This window comes from Papio anubis, chromosome 13 (genome assembly GCF_008728515.1).
Source record: "Papio anubis isolate 15944 chromosome 13, Panubis1.0, whole genome shotgun sequence".
In the NCBI taxonomy this organism is placed as follows: Eukaryota; Metazoa; Chordata; class Mammalia; order Primates; family Cercopithecidae; genus Papio; species Papio anubis.
In genome coordinates, this window is record NC_044988.1 from 85,696,563 (window position 1) to 85,711,153 (window position 14,591).

General features: G+C 40.2%; 1 protein-coding gene across 2 annotated transcripts in view; it reads left to right on the plus strand.

Moving 5' to 3' along the window:
* The window catches only part of PAPPA (pappalysin 1), a 247,697-nt gene that overhangs the window by 108,146 nt on the left and 124,960 nt on the right, over nt 1-14,591 (plus strand). For both annotated transcript variants that reach the window (XM_003911313.5, XM_021927804.2), the window contains exons 8-9: nt 2,990-3,118; nt 8,152-8,243. In XM_003911313.5, the coding sequence (XP_003911362.2) occupies nt 2,990-3,118; nt 8,152-8,243 (221 nt within the window). The remainder of the gene's footprint in view (nt 1-2,989; nt 3,119-8,151; nt 8,244-14,591) is intronic.

Below are 14,591 nucleotides of genomic sequence, written 5' to 3' on the forward strand. Positions count from 1 at the left end.
CTTCTGAAGGAAATCTATTCTACCTAGGTTCTTGAGAAAAGAGCCCTCATTTAACATTAACTCTGACTTTAACTTGGGGAAAATATAGTTTTATCATAGAAATTTTTCTGTGGAAAACATGATCTTTTTAGTAACTGTTGTACCCATCCCACTGTCCCCACCTTTTAACTTAAGGCAGTGACTTGGGCTTTTATTTTTCTATCTGAAAACATGGGATAGCAACACTTTCCTCAAAGAGCTGCTTAAGCTTCTGGAAAACAATGAAATATGAACCACACACACACACACAGCTAGAAGAAGGAAGGTTATTAAGGTTTCTGTACTAATCAAATATGATGTTGGTGGATAAGAAGGAGGTCAGTGGGTGGAAGTTACAGGGACACAGATTTCACCCCAGGGTAAAGAGAAACCTTCTGGGATTCAGAATTTTCAGAAGCTGAAATGGGTCACCTGGAAAGAGAGCAAGCTACCAGGCACTGGGGGTGTTCCAGCCAAGTGAAGTAGCAGAAAAGATACTTTTCATCAAGCCGTGGCACACATGGTAGATCATGGCTCCATGTTCATGGGTTTGCCTAACCAAGATTACATTACTTATTTGTCTCTCCATCTCTTCTAGTAAGGGGACCATAGCATAAATTCAGTGGACAAGGATGTTGATAATTAACCATTAATTGTAATGGATTAACATTTATTAAATGTTTATCATAGGCTGGGCACATATGTGCTTTATAAATGTTCTCACACTTAATCTGCAGATAAATGCTGTGAAGCCAGGTTTATGACTGATTTGAAATAGGCTCAGAAAGGTGAAACACTGGCCCATGACTTCCTGGCTAATAAGTGAGGCAGCCAGGACAGAAACACATGTTTTCTTGTCTCTATGTTGAAGTTTATTGAGGAAAAGGAGGAGGAAGAGATGAGGTAAGAGGACAAAGTAGAGAGAGGAGGAAAACATTCACAAATATTAGCCAAGCACCTTAAATATGATCAGCCATAAATCACTCATGACACATGCCAGAAGTGAAAAACACAATGTAGAGAGGTACTTTTCATACTCACCCTTTTCCAGAGAACTACCCCTATCTACTTAGACAATGACTGGATAGCCCCAGTGGACTGGGATGTAGTCTGAAGAAAAGTTCTTATTTTATATCACAACGTGGCCATTTAAAAAATATAAAACATGCCTCCGTATTTTAGAACAAAATGAACACACAATAGAATGCATGTCATATTTATCATGTAACTTTGTGTATCCCCTGGGATTGTTACGTTTTTCTCCACCCCACTCCAGTTTTAGAATTATCACCAGATGAAGTGTATGCTCATTAGTCTAGATGTGGATAAAGTAGCCAATGAGCTAAATGAAATCATAAACCCTATAATTCTATCAACAAAATAGGATTCGAGGTTTACAAAACAACCATCATTCATGCATAAAAATCTCTCAAGATATTTGTATGTCCACCTATTTCATCTTCATTGGCAGAGCACTAAGTCTCCAGGGATTTTTGGTCTACCCACAATATTAGTAGTTCCAGTGCTGCTGAAACAAACTCCCTTTGGGGTAATACATCCAATATTCTCAGGAAAGTTGTGTTCTTTCCCAGAGTCCTTCAATGCTCATAAACTCCAACTCATTATTGCGTTGAGAGTCTGAAGACATTCTCTGTCCATTGCCCCTGCACCTGTTATCTTGCTGGCCTTAACCAAACAGCCCAAACCCTAACAGCAGCTGAAATAACAGATGGGCAGGAGAACTTGAGATTTTTTGACATCATCCTTTTGTTTATGAAATCCCCCCCAACTCTGGAATCTGATAGGAATTCTCTTCATTATCATTTTGTGATTTTTCCCATGGTACTTTTTTATTATTAAAAAAATTATTATTAAAAAGAATAGATACAGAGGTAGATGAAAGACAGGAATAACATCTTCATTTGAGAATGGTCATAAAGGAAATAGGGAGGGAGATGTGGTCATGTGGAATTGACATGAACATATATTTGCCTTGGAGGATAATTGGCAATAGCCGTGTTCATTTGGTGGTTTGTTTTTGAGAAGTCAGAGCAGGTACTAGGAGGTCTTTAGGTTGAGGAAAGATGCAATCTAGGCAAGATGGAAATCTGGCAGGAAGCAGTCCTTGGAATTGTGATTCCCAGGACATGACCCGACTTTGCAAGGGGCGAGGTTATTAAAACAGACCTAAAATAGGGATAAGATAGGCAGAATATAGGATATCACTTAATAGGATATGATTATAAACAAGTTGCTTTACCTTCCTATGCCTCAGATTCACCATCTGTAAAATCAACATGTAAATACTAGCAGCCATGTAGGGATGTTTTGATTCTCAAATAAGAAATTCATGAAAAGTGTTTAGCCTAAGGCCCCATATTATATTAATGGATGCTGTTATTATTATTATTATTATTATTATTATTATTTTGTCAAGAGTGAAAGAAGTAGGGAGAAGCAAGTGGCAGGGAGGCAGAGATCCACTGTACATGCAGCATCAGAAAGGGGTTTGCTCACGTGTAATGGAGTTTCTGCTCAGGTTTTAAAATGAAGAAACATGATCACACCTAAGAATCTGGTGTGGTGCTTTCCCACCTCTGTGCTTTTGTTTATATTTATTTTTCCTGAATGGCTTCCTCACAAACATCTTCATTTTTAGTCATTTGCCATCTGATACTTTTCCAACAGGGTTGCTGTATAGGTTAAATTAAAGAAAAAAACAACACCTAGTAAGTACATAGTTATCAGTCAATTGATGCTAGTTATTACTGTACATTTTAGTGTAGTCCATTATACTTAGCCAACTGATGTAACCATAGTGGACAATAGAAAGTATTGGATAACTAAATGTGCATTTGATTTCACAAATGAGCAAGACTGATAGAACGTACTCCAGGGGGTCAGTTTACCATTCTCTCCTTGTCTGCCCAGTATTGTAATTGTATAATTATGTCTTCTTTGTATTTTCCAGGGATCTAAATCGTAGCAGTGTGTACCAGTATTGGGTCATAACTATTTCAGGAACTGAAGAGAGTGAGCCGTCACCTGCTGTCACATACATCCATGGAAGTGGGTACTGTGGCGATGGCATTATACAAAAGTAAGTAGATCTAATTAAAGAAAGAAGAGGAGGGATGCTGATTAGGTCAAGAGATGGTTAGGGTGCTGAATAGAAGAGCTTATGACATATTATTCGATGCATGAGCTATGAACTACTAGTGGTCCCCAGCAGTCTCTGGATTGGTCTCCAAACAATTTGCTGAACTCAGAAGAAAAGCTATGACTATTTTTTTGAACACATACATTTTGCAACTATGTAATACAACATATGATTGAGACCGAACTACCCTTATGCACCTACTATCATTTGCTCTTGCTCTCAGTTGCTTTATGTGTGCTACAAGGATTCCATTAGATTTTTCCGTCCCAGTCACAGCACACATTCAGTTAACAGGACACAGTTCATCTAGGTTAAAACACTTTTACGTACTTTGCTGGTTACCATTCACATTTGTGAAAACTGCATATTTATTTGTTACCTCTATTGTATCATATTATATAACAATTTACAAAATGGGTCAAAGGCTCATAAAGATAGCGAAGTATTTTAACTCACTACAATGTTTAGCCCATAAATAATAAACAGTACTCTGGAGTGAAAATTGAATGTGTATATGAGTACACTGAGGCAAATGAATCAGTAAGTGTGGATTTTATGAGATTATCAATCCATTCATCCTCTTATTCTCAGGACAAGATGCTATGCAACTGGCAAATAGGGAAGGGGAGCCACCAAGACTTTTGCATTGTTTAAAACTCAATAAATAAAGTTTTAAGCGCTTTTCCTCCAGAATAAGAAAAAAAGTTTTCTAGCACAAAATTGAGAGTTTTGTTTCTAGAGGTGGAGAAGAGACCAATAATCTTTCAAAATTATATCTCTTATTGCTAAAATTATGTTCCTCATTGCTAAAGTGTTTATCTGCAAGTCACACTATTGCTAAGAGACTTTTTAAACTATGGACAGATTTAATGATAAATATTACATGTGGAGAAGGCAAAACAAGCTATTGGCAAAATTTCTTCATTAAATAGCACTGTTGGGTGTCACATAATATCTGTGCAATATGGAATTGCAATTACTATTTCTATAAGGGGAGGGGTGTTATGAAAAAAGAATTTGCTTCACAGTTGGATGAAACCACTGATGTGTAGAACATGAATCAACTCATAGGAGTAGTACATATATGAAAGACACACACTAGATGACTCTTTCTTTCTGTTCATCACTAACACTAAGCTAGAGGGGAAGAACAATTTAATTTGTTTCTGATGATTTTGTGGTATGGAATGTAAACTGGAAACATCAGCTTTAGGATGAAAGGACCAGCTAGGAATACAGCAAGGATGATGCAGTAATGCAAGTGAAAAGAGCTGGCATATAAATACTCATCCACATAGACATCAGTTATATGCCAGCAGTATTCTTTCTGAATATAACTTAATATTCAAGGCAATAGAAATGTTGCAAACATGATCAGATCATTGGCAAATTATATCTTTTAAACTTGCTTGCTATGTAAAAAGATAGCAGTATTTATAAGATTCTGTTCCTCTTTGCTCCCCACTCCACAACTAAAGTTTGCCAACTGTTAATGAAAAGGTACTAACTCAAGTTATTAAAATAAGAAATGACATTTAAAAAATTGGCACTGATAAGGCACGTAATTATTTGCATAATCTCAAGTGGCTTTCTGAAGCAGGAACATATATTTATATCATATATATATATACACACACACACATATATATATTTCGGGCTCATATATTTATTTCTTAAATGTCCTACACCTGAAATTTAATATCTGAATTGTCAAAATGTTTAAGATTGAAGAGATTAGTGTAAGGGTTTTTAAGTGTTGCATTATAGTGCAAATCAGCTGATTGCCAAGAATTTGACTCCTCAAGTACAGAATAGAATGCTCCTCACTTTGTTTGAGCTATTTAACATACAATGCTGTGTGTATTTAAGATCCACATTCATATGTAGCAACAGAAAAAGAATATATAGTTTCCAATGCAGTAAAAATTGGGGAAAGGGGAACTTCCCGCTCTTCTCTCCCACATTAATTCATCAAATTCCAGGTTTTAATACAGCTGCTGTCTGATTGAACATTGAACAATTAAGCAGAGGGCTCTCCATGGAGAAAGTACCCCATCATTTGTGGGTCCAATAATGAACTTCATATCTAGAATATCCAGAAAACATTTGCAGTCATTGCTGATAACTCATAATTGTGATTTGGGAATTTCTAATTTAGCCCAATTTTTTTTTTCAAGTCGCCAGATTTCGATTCTCATCTGCTGCTCATCTCAGCTCATGGTGGAAACAGATATAGATGCATTGGTTAAACACTGCAAATGATATCATTCTTGCTGATCTAAAACTATTAGTATCATAATTATTATTAATTTTAAATAGTATACTTAATTTAATACAGTTGTTTTTTTTTTTTTTAGTATTTTTACCTAGAATTAGTATCTTGCATAAACATCAAACACATGTTCAGTTACCTGTAGATATCAAATATTTGTTGATATACTTTGTAGGAAACTAAATATAGCTTACGGATGTTTCCCTAAGTGGGGATGGGGAGTGGGGGGAAGGAAAACTTTGAGGAAAAGAAGGGATATCATCTTAGCTAATAGGATTTTTCCTGGAATGATGCAAGTTAATTTGCTCTGTCTGTAAAAGAATTTACGAAGAAATATGGATAGATGCAGCACTCAGTGAGGCCCTTAATGGATGAGTACTGTCTTAAATGATCCATAGCAGCAGATCCTACGTTTCATAGATCGGGTAAAGGTGAAGGCAATGGATGAACGTTTTGATAATGGCAATAATATTTATACACACTTCTTGAGCCTCTACTGTTCATGAAGCACTGTGCTACATTATTGTCTCCTTGACTTCTCCCACCCAACAGCCATGTGAGATAGGTCTTATTATAATACTTTACAGATAAACAACTAATGCACAAAGAGATTATAGAGGTTTTCTCAAGCTTCCATGTCTGGTAAGATGTAGAACCAGTACATGAACAGAGGGCCCAAATTCTCATCTGGATTCCCCATTGCACTGTTGTGTGATGTGACAACTCTGCAAAACTAACAAGTAAAGGAGTGGCTACATGCTGTCTGTTGTATCCTAGGCACTGTGCCAGAAACTGAGGTGCTAGGATGATGAAGACTCTGTCACTTCCTTTGGCAAATTACAGTCTCTTATAAGGGGCTCTCAAGTAACAGGCAAAGGCAGTCAGTATGACAAGTGCTGTGATAGATGGAGCAAGATGTCTATGGACACAGAGAAAGATGGCCACCTGCTCCAGCCCCAGAGGTCAAATAAGGTTTCGCAGAACCTCTTTATCTAATGATAGATCTGTCATGCCTAGAAGATATTTGTAGTGACCCGAATGTTTTGTTTAAACCAGTAGAACACTGTTTGGGTGGCAATGGAAGGGAGGTTGAAAGTAAGCTTTGTGGCTTAGGGAACTAGCCCAGGTACTTTTTTTTTTTTTTTTTTTTTTTAAGTCTTTTCCAAAACAACCCATGAATTAGCTTAGAAGCACAAGGTCATCAGCAATTTCCAGCAAGCAAGATCCACTGCCAGAGAATGCTGAGACCAGCTAGAAATACAAACTTCTTTGCTCATAGGTGTGCAGACAGGAGAGGACTTGGGTGGCTCTTTGGAGATCAATGTAATGCCCTAGACATCCTAAGGATTGATTGCAAGGCATTATCCTGCTACTCTGACACCTCTTAAAAGCAACAAACATTGTCCAGTGTTAATTGCCTGGGTGAAAGGAGAAGTCTAAGGCCTCTTCCATGCTGTGACAGGTCCCAGCTGGTCTCTGGGGAGGGAGGGACAGCTGTCACACACTCTGCAGAGACCTCCCAAAGCAAAGTGGGAATGGGGACTGTGACTCCTTGAGCATCTTCTATGTGTCACCCACTGTACTGACCACTTTAAGCTACTCAGAGGAGTAGGACTAATTATCTCCATTTTAGCACATGAGAAAACTGAAGTTCAGCATCCACAGGAGCACTGTTTAATGGATTTTTCTGCAATGATGGAAATGTGTTCTGTGCTGTTCATTACAGTAGCCACTAGCTACATGTGGTTCCTGAATACTTGAAATGTGGCTACTATGACTGAGGATTGGAATTTTAATTATAATTCATTTCAATTAATTTAAATTTAAATCATCACAGAAATATCAGATCAAGAGGTCAAGTGACTTAGTCAAGATTATACAGTTAGTTTGAGACATGGGGTTCTAAACCCAAGTGTTTTGTTTTTTAAAGGATGATCGTTTTCCAGAAAGCAATAACCCATCCAGACTTTCAGGTTTTGCTCTTCCTTCTTGTCACCTAAGCCCAATTCAAAGATCATTGCTCATTTTCTGCCCATCCCAACCTTTGCAAAATCATCCTTAGGTGATGGAAATAATTCCAACAAAAACAAAGGGAGCATTAATATTTCTTAACAGTGTAGTCTCGCAGCCCTTGGAGTTCTTGACACCAAGAAATGACACACCCAATGGAGAAAGCAAAACTTTCCAATGGAAGGGTGACTAAACTTGAATGTATGAATGAAAAAAAAAATTGTTACCTTTAAGTATATTGGGAAAATAAGAAGGATATCAAGGCAGGGAGTGGTGAAGGAACAGAATCTCTACATTTTCCTTCAAATATGCTCTTTTAAGATCAGAAACAAGAAAATGTCCATGAGACTTCCTAGATGCTGTGAGAGCAAGACCATTTATTTGTTCATTAGTTCTTCCATGTGTTACTCCCATCTGACTTGTTAACTGACTCAGAGAATCTCAGAGAATGAGTTGGAATCAGGAATTCCACTTTGTCATCAGAAACACAAAGCAAAGCAAATGTGAAAGTATCTTATAAGTCTACACCTTTTAGAAATCTCATCTTGAAGATGAAGAAAGAGACTCAGACAGAGAAAGGGATTTGTGCAAGGTCTCACTGACAGTTCATGGCCCAGGGAGGGACTTTTCCATGTCCAGCCATGGTTTTGAGACTAAATTGGCACATTTCTCTTCCATATCTGCTCTGCAGAGACCAAGGTGAAGAATGCGATGACTTGAACAAGATCAATGGTGACGGCTGCTCCCTTTTCTGCCGACAAGAAGTTTCCTTCAATTGTATTGGTACGTCTTTTTCATTTCTCGTGGCCTTCATGAAGAAGTGAACGGTGCAGAATGGTTGGTTAACAATAGTTATGACTAAATGATGATTCACCCCTTTGTATTACACCTGTTTATTGAGTGCCTCCTACGTGCCAGGCACTGTTTTCAGTATCAGGAAATACAGCAGTGAAAAAACAAACAAAGCAATCCCTCAAGAGCTTAAGCTCTCATAGATGATGCCAGTGACGGGTAACTTCTTTTGATCAAGCTTTACCTTACAAACATCCCTGCTTTTCTTCACACTAAATGTCCAGGATGTGTATTACTGGAGATGTTTTAAGGCTTTTATTCCTACTTCAGAGATAAGAAAAAATCAAATGCCAGAAAAATTTCAAAAGTTGTCCAGAGTTATACAGGTCAAAGGTGATTAAAGACAGAATCAGAACTTGAACCTGATTTTGTCTGATTCTCAAGCTCAACTCCTTTTGCTTTGCAACCTCCAGCCGGGATCCAGGAACTACCAGGGTCCCCTCTGCAGACTCAGAAACTTGGACAGTCTCTCCGATCTGAGAAAGGAGGAATAGCAGACCAGCCTGTGTTTAGGAAGCAAATGTCCTTTTCCCACCTTCACCAAGCCGTTTGGGAAATTTGTTTTCCTCTGCCTTCTCTTGGAGTCTGGCTGATCTTGTTGTTTCAGCCCCACTTGGGAGGCCCTGGTCAGCCCCGGGCTGGTAAACAGACAGGGCTTGGGGGGCAGGGGTGGAATTTTGAGCTGGCCCAGATGAGATCATACTTCCTTTAAGATGCAAATCGATACCTGAAGATCAAAGGTCCCCCAGCTAATCCCCTGGGCTGGAGGTGAAAACTAATCACAATTCATTTGCAAGTACAAAAGACAGAGGTGCTCTATCTGAAGAGAGAAGGGGCAGTTACAAGGGGATGAAAACCTTCGTGGGAAGATTTCTCACTGACAGGCAATTTTCCAAGACTAAAGAGGAAAAGATAGCATTGCATCCTCGCATCTGCAGTGCATTACAGGGGTGCATTTAGACATTCTCCCAGTAGATTGTGAGCTCCGTGACGGTGAAGACCATATATCACGTGTGTCTTATTCAATTCTCAACACACATTTGTTGAGCACCTACTATCTTCTTGGCACCCAGTAGGGGCTAAGCAACACAAGTGAAGTGCTCTGTAAATATTTATGGTTGGAAGATAGGAAGATGCCCCAGAAGGAAGGACACGGGAGTTTCTAGGCAGGGCCTTGGGTTTTAAATTGCCAAAAAATTTTCTCTCCTCTGTGGATTTGAGTATGGTCTGGTCCGTAGTAAAAGCTTGATACTAGCCTAGTGGTGTGGTGGAAAGAACTTTGGATTAAAATTAGGAAAACCAGGTTCTCGTGCCAGCTGTGCTGAGAACTTACATAAATCTGGCCAAGTGGCTTCCTTAGTCTTGGCCTCAGTTTACCTACTGTAAATTTTTAAATGATTGGGTTAAGTGGTCTTAACTTAAACTTAAGAGCCTTACCTGCGCTTCTGTTGTGTGATTTTTTCGAGGTGGGTGACTGAATTCCTTCTAATTGTGAGCTCTACCTGAGCCAAACTCTTACCTTTGTCGTCATCCTTATGGCAACTAACACTAGTCCCAGACCATGGTGAAAAATATCTGCCTATTTAACTTGCACTGATGTGGCATGTAACTTATGTGCTTCTGGACAGAAAGTAGGATGGGATGAAGGTAGGATGTGGTACCCTGAAAAGGATGCTTGAGCCTTGACATTCATCTGCTGTGTTGCTTCAGAACTATGCAACGATCAGGAAAAATAAGGACATCTCTAATAGGTAGAAGCTCCTCATCCATGGAAGGGGTCTGCAAACTGTGGTCCCTAGGCCATAACGAACCTACTCCCTGTAATTGTAAATAAAGATTTATTGGCACACAGTCACACTCATTACTTTGCATATTGACTGTGGCTGCTTTCATGCTACAGTGAAAGAGTTGAGTGATGGCAGCAGAGATTCCATGGCCCAAAGAAACTAAAATATTTATTATCTGGTATTTTACCTATGAAGTTTATCAACCCCTGTTCCATGGATTTGGGATATTTTATATGCTTGTTTACTGGAGCCAGGTGCAGATAGTAGGTGAAAATCATAATGTGGTTCACCATTTCTTATTAACAAAAAACTGCATTTTAAACGTACAGTGTAGCTGGAAGTGGTGACGGGCACGCATAATCCCAGCTACTTGGGAGGCTGAGGCAGGAGAAGCACTTGAACCCAGGAGACAGAGGTTGTGGTGAGCCGAAATCGCGCCATTGCATTCCAGCCTGGGTGACAGAGTGAGACCCTGTCTCAAAACAAAATGAAAAAAATGAGGGAGTTTCCGAGAGGATGAGACTGAGATCCTCCTAGGTTCATTTTGTAGACTGTTATTCTCTACCAGATTCTGTGTTCTGCTGCTGCTGATGATATTTGCTGAATACTTCTTATATACCAAGCACATTTATAAACTCTTATTCTCATAACAACTCTTGTACTGAACTGCCCTTTCAAAAGAGGAAGTTGAGGCATGGGGTGATGATCTAAGGATACACAGTTAAGTGGTGGAGCTGGAATTTAAACCCAGAGAGCCTGACTCCAGAGCTCACTATGGTAAGTTACCTGCAAAAAAAGATAGCTCCTGGTCTTGCAGGCTTTCAGGGTGAATGAAAAAAAAAAAAAATTGTGAAACAAGTCATGTCACAAATTAATGGAACGGAATACAAAACCGTCAGTGGTGTGGACAGTGTCCAGGGAAGGCTCTCTCTTACCCCTGTATGTTGAGTGGAGTTTATGTTAGAGGAAAGCCTTCAGCTACGCCCTTCACTGGCCACTTAAAATCTCATTATAGACACTCACAGAGATACAGGCATTCCAGAGATCCCAGCTCCCAGGGACTACATTCCAAGGACAAATCGTGTAGCTCAAGTCTAGAAAACTATCTTCCTCTGAAAGGAACAGCTGAAAAATAGACAGTGAATCCTTACTCCCAGCAGACCAATCTTTAATGAGTCAGAGAAATGAGACAAGTGTGGGAGGCTGTGCTGAGGTTGACATTGTTTCCATGATTGCATTTGTTAAGACAGTGGTCAAGATAGCAGCCAGGAGATCAGGCATACCATGACTTAGATGTGTAACTGGCTAAGCCTCAGTGTTCTCATGTAGAAAATGGTAAAAGTCCTAGAACCCAACAGTGGAAGATATTTACCAATATTTTTGGATGCTTTCTATCAGAATTTCCTTCCTAGACTTAGGAGATAATTATTCTAATACGGAAAAACCCAACGCTTAGTATAGAAGTTGATTATCCAAGCGTCTCCTCCCGGTCTTCCTGGTAGCTTGAGTGTGGGTATATAAAACCTAGGCTTTCCCTCTGCCCTCCAATCAGACACACCAACCCAAGACTTTGAATTGGAAGCCAGTAGTCCTTAGACTTAGGGATACTGTAGACACCCTTTTGCTGAGGATGGTGGGAGTAGCCACATCCATATCAGCCTCCTAAGTACCAGGGAAGGCATCTAGCATCAAAGCTGAGATAGCTATGCACAGCACCAGATCTGGATCCACTCACTAAACTAGTTTTGGGACCTAATCTTGGGCTTGGAATTGAGTTTCAGAGCACAAAGTCCTGGCTCTCCAGAGAGTGTTCCATACGTACCCAATATTCTTCGAATAAATTTTGCTTGTTTGTTTTGCTTAATTTATCCAAAGTTGTTTTTTGTTGACTGTCACTCAGGGTCTTGACTGAAAATTATTGCCATAGATAATGTGAGATTTAACCCCATTTCTAGCAAGTTAGATGTGCTTGATGCACACGAGCTATTACTTTTTTCCGTGTGTGTTTGTGTGGAATGTTGGGGGCGCAGGATACCAGCAACAACCACCATTTATGGATACCCACTAAGTGATAGGTTCTTCATACACACTTCTGTTTTCTGTGAACTACAGGTGGTCTCTTGTTTCCATATGTGAGATCTGAGGTCTCTTATAACATCTTCACTTGCACTAGGTCACACAGCACACAGAGGTGTGATCCTGTCTCCAGTCTGAGTAGAGAACCCTGCTTTTTCTACTCCTCTGCCTCTCCATTTGAATGACTTTCTTCCTTCCTTCCACCATTCTTTCCTTTTTCTTCTTTTCTCTTCACCTCTTCCTCTTCCCCTCTTTTCCTCTCCTCCTCCTCTTCTTCCTTCACTCCTTCTTCTGCCTCTTATTCTTCTCCTTTTTCTCCTTCTCTTCCTCTACCTCTTCCACCTTTTTCTCCTTCTCCTGCTTCCATTTAGAAAGGCTGATGTTTTCTCTGGCTTAGTAACACCAGCGTTAGGGTGGGTGACAGATTTATGGTGACATTCCCATTCACTTTTCAGAAGCCCACACATCCGGAAATATTCCCAAGGTGCCAATGTGTTATTATGCAACACCCTGGGGACTTCCTGTTCTCAATTTCCCACCCCTGGTGCCCTCATCCCCCAGCACATAATAAGTTGCTTGTTAAAATGAACACCACCCACATGACCTCCCAAGCAATGCAGGCTTCTTCCCCTTGCAATGTGGAAGTTATCTTGTCTTTTTTCCCCCTCTTTTAAAAATATAACATACACCAGGCCTGAGGTTTCATTGAAAAAATGTGATATCAGTAAAATGATAACTCCTCGCAACAGGCACTGGCTGCAGGCATTGTTCACAGCATTGGGAATTCTGTCTCTAAAGCACTGAGTCATAAACTACAGACAGGCTGCTGATAAAAGCTGAAGGAGGTGGGGTAACAGTCAAATTAGTCAGACAAAATGTGAAGGGTCCCCAAAAGGGGTTATACTTTGTAATATATCTTTAGCTGGTGCTGGAAGCGCGCGACCTTCTGAGATGGAATCTAGTGCATTACAGGAGATGCAGCTGTGGAGACGCCCTCATGTTCTGTTTTGACTTCCCACCCTGTATTCTTCAGCATAGCCGGGTCCAGGTCCTAGTTTAGACCTAGAGGCCTCCTGGCTGCAACTTAGCATCTCAGAGTCTCAGTTTCTCCCTTTGTGAAATTAGGGAGACTGGACTGAGGACTCTAAAGCTTCTTCCCTCACCTGATACTGAGGAATCTGATTTGTCAAACAGCTATTTAAAGGTTTTGGGTTTCAAATCCTGCTTGACGCTGATATATAGTTAAGAAAACAAAGCGAAAGGGACCCCCACGTCGTCTTTCCCAGATGTGGAGGCATTACTCCTCTTCTCTCCCCTACTCCTGCTATTAGCATCACTTTGTGATCCCTGACACAGCATCCCCAGCCCTGTCCTAGAGCCAAGGCCAGTAACTCAATTAGCAACCCCCAGCCCCAGCTCCCTCCCCTCCTCTGTGAGGCACATCAAGCGGGGGGAGAAGAATCGGTCAGCCTCCCCACCAGTTGCTGGGAGGGGCAGGGGTTCACCGAGCCTTGTGGCCCCTCTGTCAGGCTGCTCTGGCCTGCTCTGAGCCAAGGCGAGAAAGGAAAACAAGAAGATGAATCGCCCCGTCTTCTTAGTGGAGGTTCCGATGAGACTTTAGAACAACAGTGACTGAAAAGGAAAACAGCATCTGCTGGAGGAGAGGGGGAAGAGTGGGCTCTGCTGGGAGTTGCATTTATTATTATTTTTCTTTCTAACAATGTGAAATCATAATAGATGATCCACCTCTCACCTTAAAAAAATTAAAATTAAGAAAACAAAATAAAACTTCTCCAGACTGCATGTATTCAATCAGACCTCCCTCCGTGGAAAACGTAGTAACTTTTCCCAGAACACATTTTTGAAATAAAGCTTCCCTTGGCTTGAAGGCAGACCTATGAAAGAAGAAAAAGAAAGAGGAATATAGGTGGGGGTCATGGTGGTAGTCTTTAAGGCAATGACGAGGGTGATAATACATCAGCTAGATTGGTGGTATTCTTAACACCGAAGTAATGACATAGGGTATCACTGTTAAGAACACGGATTCTGGGTGGAAAGCCCGTCCCTGACACTTAGCTTGTGTCACAGTTTTCTCATTCATAAAGTGGGTTAGTAAGTTCCTACTTCTTAGAATTATCGCGAGGAAAAACAAGTTTATATTTGTAAAGCATTTAAAATGGTGACAGCTGACAAGTATGTCAGTAGATGTGTTTGCTACTGATGCTATTATTGTCATAATTAATATTTTATTGTTAATTTTAATTTTTTATTTTTTTGAGACAGAATCTCACTCTGTCACCCAGCTGGGGTGCAGTAGCATGATCTGGACTCACTGCAACCTCCACCTCCCGGGTTCAAGTGATTCTCCTGCCTCAGCCTCCCAAGTAGCTGGGATTATAGATGCGTGCCACCACAC